This window comes from Acyrthosiphon pisum, chromosome A1, assembly GCF_005508785.2.
Source record: "Acyrthosiphon pisum isolate AL4f chromosome A1, pea_aphid_22Mar2018_4r6ur, whole genome shotgun sequence".
Taxonomy (NCBI): Eukaryota; Metazoa; Arthropoda; class Insecta; order Hemiptera; family Aphididae; genus Acyrthosiphon; species Acyrthosiphon pisum.
The window spans coordinates 148,283,677-148,290,906 of NC_042494.1; the positions used below are offsets into that span (position 1 = coordinate 148,283,677).

Consider the following 7,230-nt stretch of genomic DNA (forward strand, 5'->3'; position numbering starts at 1 on the left):
AAATCAATTTTACCTGATTCATCACTTATAAGTTATAGCCCATACTCTATTACTCTGGTATAGCCATATAGGTATTATACTATATATTTACAAATTAATATTATCTTAAATTATAATATATATTTTTTGTTTTATTGCTTGCTTATCGGCTTAAGTTTTGTCTGTTTATTAAACATACCAGAAATTATTTTTGATTCTCGAGCAGTTTGTGGTAATTTTATATTTTTAGCCGCACCACCCATTTATTTTTTTTTAAGTCATATTTTGCTCAAATTAAAAGATTAATGTAAACACGCATCACAAAAAAATTAATTTTAATTTAGGTAGAATAGGGTATACTCAACTAAAATATTAACACAAATAGTTGAATCATACACGACTGTCGCAAGTTAACTGAAGTCCGTGATCAATGATAATTAATAAGAGTGCCAATTGGTTGTTGTTTATAGAATTTGTATTAATTTTAGATTTTAGAAATTAAACTATACGAGATTATGATACTAATTATTATTATTGTTGTGCATATAACAATATTAATATGTTCATTTTCCTCCACAAAACACACTCACACAAAGTCACAAACAAATATACATAAATACATACCAAATATATAAATATATTCCAACTATTCAATTAGTAAAAATGTATCATTGTGACAATAATTGCTTAGTACTTACATAGTATAATATTTTCTGAAAATATTATAAAATAGGCATGTTTTTGTGCTAATAAAATATAGTAATGGTAAGATGGCAAGATGGTAAGATGGCAACAACTTGGCACGGCCCATCGGGCCGCTTTTAAAATCAGACAGGGGCAAACGCCCACCTTGCCCCCCCAAATGACGCCACTGCTATCAACACTCTGACATACGCAATTGAACTAGAAATGCGCTAACTATTTTTAAAAAAGTAGAAAAATTTTGGCAAAAATTAACATTTTTTAAAGGAAATCGTGTATTATTCCAAATAATTTATTACTTAGTATGGGTTTTTTGTTTTTTGTATTAATCTACTGAATTCTACTGAATAATACCTAGAATAGCTTGAAAGTTTGGTTTTCATAATATATTCCTGTTAATCGTCACAATTTTGGTTTTTGTAGGATTGAGTCGGTTAATTGGTCGTCAATTGTTTAATTTTATACTATTCAGTAAATTTTAGTTGTCATAATACAAAAAAAAAATTCATAGTTATATAATTATAAATTATTTGGAATAATGCACAATTTCCTTTTAAAAATACTAATTTTTCCCAACTTTTTTCTCTTTTTTTGGTTAATAAAAATAATTAGCACATTTCTGGCTTGATTGCGCATGTCAGTTGATAGGACAATTAAATAGCTTAAAAATAAAAATAAAATTATGTAAAAATGTTGAAAAGTTTTGAAGATACATAAACAAATGCGTGATACGCATGGTTTTGATAAAAAAGTTAAATGCCCATAACTAAAAAAATAAAAAAGCTAGATTCAATCTTTAAAGAGTATTTCTTCATCATTTTTGGTATACTTTTATATGACGTTGGCTGGTCACTTCACCCTGGGGCACATTGTATATTATTTAATATTAGGTACCTGTTATAATAAATACAATATACCTTTAGATATTAGGTGTATAGAAATAAATAATGAATAATGTATCACTTTTTTTATAAATTATAATTTACAAGCTTTTTCCTAGCTAAATAATCATCGATATTATTTTAGGTGATTTACGCAGTGTTATATAGCCCATAACGAAAAAGTAATGGACAAATCAGATGCCCCTAAATAAATTCTAACTTTGGAGGCCCGGGGGCCATGGCTCCCCTGCCCCTTAATCCGGGCTTAGGCCCCACTCAATATTCCCAATGACAATGCAGTTATTAGCAGACATATGCGACGAGTATATACAAGAATGCTCAGATAGGGACATGGGTCCATCCATAGTTTATGATCTAAGGATGAAACTATGGTGGGAGAAAATATGGCAAGTGGCACTCGCGATCGTCAGTACCAATGGGCAATGTTCGGGTTACGGTCAGTGTTGAGGACAGATAGCAAAAATAACATTTAGATACATATTAAATTACTAGCTAAATTAATATCTAGATTAATATGAAGATAGAATTTTCAATATTTATTTAGATAAATATGTAGATAAAACTTTTTTATCTAGATATTTAAATTACAATTATTAATTTTTATTAATGCTTGACATGCTATTGGATTCTTGGTTTAGTAATTTATTAAGGGAAACAAATGTGGAAGGTTCATTTTGTATCAAAAATGTATTAATGAATAAATATAAGTATAAAATATATATAGTGAGCATACAGACATACAGTACCAATTTCCACTGTATGACAAATATATTAGGATTACAAATGTATACGAATGGAATAACAATCATTAGTATAATTTTGGAGTACCTAAGTCAACTGTACAAAAAGTGTGGTGCTGGTGTAACGTTACATTAGCACCACCATGGAAATTTTGTTCTTGGAAATTCTTATTGTGAAATTGATATGGTCATCGTGTTATTGACATGTGCATGCGCGTACGAGAGAGGATACCCTTATTTAATTTCACTCACACTAATAATCATTTACAACTAATACATAGATCCCGAGTGGCTATGACAAAATTAGCCTAAATCATGTTTTCATGAGACGAACAGGGTAGATGTATGTATTAAAAAATGTACTTGAAGTATGTAAATTACGAGAGTCATTGAGTATGTTGAATAATATAGTCGGAAAATCACTTAATTTTCAGTCAGCAAATTATAATGAACACCCCCCCCCCCCTAAAAAAAATGTATAATGCCGGCCCTGCATATATACATATTATGTACGAAAATATTTTGTATCCCCCCCCCACCATGAGAAAATCCTAGATCCACCACTGTCACGGACTACGGAAAGTTAACGAGCGACCGTGGAGACAAAATTGAGTAACTAAAGTTTAGTGACTGTATATAATAATAGAACAGTGTAGGAAGCTGGTGAAAAAGATAGATACTAGGAGATAGCGTTACAATCGCTCGTGACTTTCCGTGACTTGTAAATCCAATCATTATCATTATCAAGTTGTAGAAACAAAAAAAAATACACCCTTATCATATAGTTCAATTCTTTTCTATGGGGCTTACCACCACGGTTTAAGATATACCTACAACCGTGTATCTTGTATATCTACAACCGTGCTTACCACTTATTTAATCTATTCTGTGGTATTATAGATTACGGTCTTAGATTATATTATCACATAATAATAATATATTAATATTTAGTACAGATCTATAGTATTTAGCGTAACTAACTATAAGGAATCAAGCAATTACAAGTTACAACATATTTTATATTTTGTAATAGCAATGGGTCTAGACAACGAAAACCCAACATTATTTGAAAAAAGCGAAGAGAGAACAGTAAGTGAAAAAGATTTGGATGACAATGAAGCTGAAGAGTTTGATTCAAGGGAAATATTTGGTAAATTAGCCCTAGCAATTATAAATAATCAATTTCTACAATATTGCTGATTTATCATGTTTTTTTCTTAAAATATTAGATTTAATTAGAGGAATAACAGATCCAGAACATCCACTGTCCCTTGAAGAACTAAGAGTTGTTGATCAAAGTTTAATTGAGGTAACTATTTACTAAAGTATATAAGATGATTACCCAACTAAGGAAGTAATACTCATACAGGCATGCTGTTAAATTCCATCTCAACTGTAGCATAAAAAAAATAAATAACCACTTATATAACTATAAATTTTTAATGAATTAATTTACCTATATATATTTAAAAGTCTGAATAAGTCTGATTAGGTAGAAGTAACAAACTTTTTTCCATAATTTTAAAACAACATTTAACTTGTTAAACTTTTCAGGCTTTTATGTTCTACACTTATACAGTATTGAGTCATATGGTGTTCACAATCTATCACTGAAGAATAATTCAGAATCAATTATAACTTATAACCAACATTATTTTTTTATTATAATCTATCATTTTTAACTATTTACTAAAATATTATTCAAATTGACTGTCGTTATTTATGAAAGATCAAAACAACCTTTCTTATATTTGTATAGTTATCTAGTTTCACTTACTAACGTTTAAAGACTTTGTTACTAAATTGTTATTAGTGTTAAACATTAATGTACAAATGGCAGTTCTTCATTTTCAAATGTTAACATAGATAGTTTATTGATAAATAATACCAATTGTATGTATTACTTTCCTTGTTTATGATATATAGTAGTAGTGTATAGTTGTATATTTAATAAGAAAGCTATTAAATTAGTGAACTTATAAAATCTTAAACTAAATTATGGACTCCGTAATATATACCCATTTTATGGCATTGTGATTCTTAAGTTATAGACAATATTTTTCTAGACAGATTGTTTTTATACATTTTTTTCTAAATACTTACTATCTTTATATGTTGATATGTTACATGTTCACAAAAAAATTAATATAAAATAGTTCTATAAATCAAACACTATAAATCAAGGTTGGCACTGTGCACTAGTGCGTTATGTTTTACTGCAGTTTATAACATATAAAGTATGAAAAATATTTGTCTTACAATATGAATATTTATATGTAAAACAGAGATTGACTAGAAGCCTAAAGTATGACCATGTTATCAATAATGTTATGTTGAAAATTAAATTTTGATATATTTAATACTGTCAAAATATATTTTTATGTTATAGGTTGAAGATAGCATCAATACAGTTAAGGTATTATTTACACCAACTATCCCTCATTGCAGTATGGCTACATTAATTGGATTATCCATTAAAGTTCGACTTTTATGGTGTCTACCACCACGCTTTAAAATATCTGTTACCATAACACCAGGTACTCATGCATCTGAACACGCTATCAATAAGCAATTAGACGATAAAGAAAGAGTGGCTGCAGCTTTGGAGAATACACATCTATCAACTGTTTTAAATAAATGCATATCTACTGCATAGGTATTCACTATTTTAATCTTAACATTTATATTTGTTCTAAAGGATATATATTATATATATAGTCATTAATACATTAAATATTAATAATACTAAGATTTGTATTAATTATCCTTAAATTATCTTTGGATGCCTCCAACCATTTTTGGATTATATTTACATGTCTTTTAAGTTTTAACCAATGCTCGACCGGTTCAAACTATGTTTGATCTTAAGTGTAAATGTTCCTTTTCTATGATTTCTTTTACAACTTGCAAATTTTTTCACACTATGAAAAAAGTGCATCAAGTTATTTAAAAAATATTATGTGTTTGAGAAAAATAAGTTAAGTTTTTTATATTCTTTAAGGCTTAAGCTCTCCAATAACTCTTTTTTTTCTTTTTGACTTTGGTTTTTCTACATTCCCTTTTTCTTTTATATTAAAATAATTCCTTACACTTAGTATTTTCAAAAATAATACTTGGCCTACTGAAATAAAATTAGTAGACGCAAAGTTTAATCATAGTGCTTAAAAACAGTAAAAGTAATGTAATCAACAGATAAATTATACTGAATTTGTTTTTAATCCACTGTTAACAATATTGGATATAAAATAAATAGGTAACAATTAAATTAATTATTAATATTATGATTTATTCTAGCAGTATGGCGTTGAGATGTTACAACTAAAAGAAAAATTAATAGATGTAATTTGATAGTACCTGAAGTCCTGAAAGAAGAAATACATTTTATGTTGTAATATTATTTTTGTATAAAAATTTCATATTTTAATGTATTTGTTTCTACTACCTATTATAAATATAACAAACTTTTAACTATATTAAAAATAAATACAAATACTTATTTATTATTTTCATAAATAAACTTAAAACGCATGTGATATGGTAACAGTATCATGCAGTATAAAAATCTATTTAGTGCCCTAGAATGTTGTTGAATACCATAGGTGCTCTCAGTAGCAACAAATAATAAATAATCAAAGTAAATTGTAAAATTTATAAATTTTTTTCATCTTTTTATAAAATTTGTGATCATATTAAAAATTAATATTTCTTGAATAAAACATCGATAATGGCGCATAATGAAATATGGCCTTATTGCATTAAAATCATGGTTAAAATCAATATAAATATTTATAGAAAGCGACCAAATCGTCTTATGATAATAATTTATAATTTAAAATTTAAATAAATATTAAGTATTTTCATTTATTTTTTTTAGACATTTTTTCGAAACCAATTTTGTCATAAACTTGTGTATTGCTTAAAAATGCCCGTTTTTCTTTAATTTTTTTTTGTTTTCCTGTTCGCTTTTGAAAAATACCGGGATATTCTTTAAATTATCAACTAGATTAACTTTCCCACTAGAAAAGATACTGAAGTTGAAAATCGAAGCATTATTAATTCAACTATTTATGGTGTACACAAACAAAAAAAAAATTGTCACACATTATTGTAAATTGTATAATTACTGTCTTAATTGCTCCCCTCAGAATCTTATTATATTATAATAATATAATATAATAATAATATATTGTTCTATGATTATATAGTATAAGATACAACAATATTTACATTTTACAATAATTTTTACAATTATTATTGTCATCAGTACGACAGTACCAAGGTGTATTGATAAGGTGTCGTCACTCTGAACCATTATACGTATAAACTCTTGATTGAAATTTTTACCACAGTTCCTATAGACACCAGAGCGCGTTTCCTGTCCTATGAAGGCCTAATTTTTCATACTGTTAAATGCAAAATGCTTTAAAACTATAAATTAAAATTTATTTTTTTTGGAGTTAGCATCTAATAATTTTAATTTACATTTGTATTTTTGTTTTAAATATTTTTTATCAAGTAGACATCAATTATAAAATATTATGATGTATAATTTAGTCACTTCTTGGGATATTTGCAACCTAATTTAATTTTTGAATATGTATATAATACATATTATATATATTTAGATATACTACAGTTTAATCTAGGACAGTGCTTCTCATTTTTTTTTTGTCGTGTGATCCCCTAAATTTAATGTAAAACCACAGAATAACATTAATAATATTAAATAATATTCTGTGGTAAAACTGTCAAGGCCCCTTAATCAAATCATAAATTATTTTTTCTTAATTATATACAAAAATTACATGTACCTACTATTTCACACAGATAAATTATTAAAATTATAGTAAATTAATGTTTTTAGTATATTTTTTTCTTAAGCCTAAAGAAATAGTTTAAATAAAATA

At 26.8% G+C, this 7,230-nt stretch overlaps 1 protein-coding gene across 2 annotated transcripts; it reads left to right on the forward strand.

Annotated features, from left to right (window-relative positions):
* Positions 1 to 3,247: 3,247 nt before the first annotated feature.
* On the forward strand, positions 3,248 to 5,826 carry LOC100164745 (MIP18 family protein galla-2). Of its 2 annotated transcripts, none has more exons than XM_001952360.5 (4): positions 3,248 to 3,473; positions 3,553 to 3,632; positions 4,713 to 4,979; positions 5,618 to 5,826. In XM_001952360.5, the coding sequence occupies exons 1-3, from the start codon at positions 3,359 to 3,361 to the stop codon at positions 4,977 to 4,979; spliced, it is 462 nt and encodes a 153-aa protein (XP_001952395.1). In that variant the 5' UTR covers positions 3,248 to 3,358; the 3' UTR covers positions 5,618 to 5,826. The 2 variants fall into 2 exon arrangements, with proteins under 2 accessions (XP_001952395.1, XP_008183534.1); XM_008185312.3 differs by having other exon boundaries at positions 5,621 to 5,720.
* The last annotated feature ends 1,404 nt before the right edge of the window (positions 5,827 to 7,230 follow it).

Coding starts and splice junctions, on each gene's coding strand:
- LOC100164745 (XM_001952360.5), top strand. CDS start 3,359: ATGGGTCTAGACAACGAAAACCCAACATTATTTGAAAAAAGCGAAGAG. Junction 3,474..3,552: donor TGATTCAAGGGAAATATTTG/GTAAATTAGCCC, acceptor TTAAAATATTAG/ATTTAATTAGAGGAATAACA. Junction 3,633..4,712: donor TTGATCAAAGTTTAATTGAG/GTAACTATTTAC, acceptor TTTATGTTATAG/GTTGAAGATAGCATCAATAC.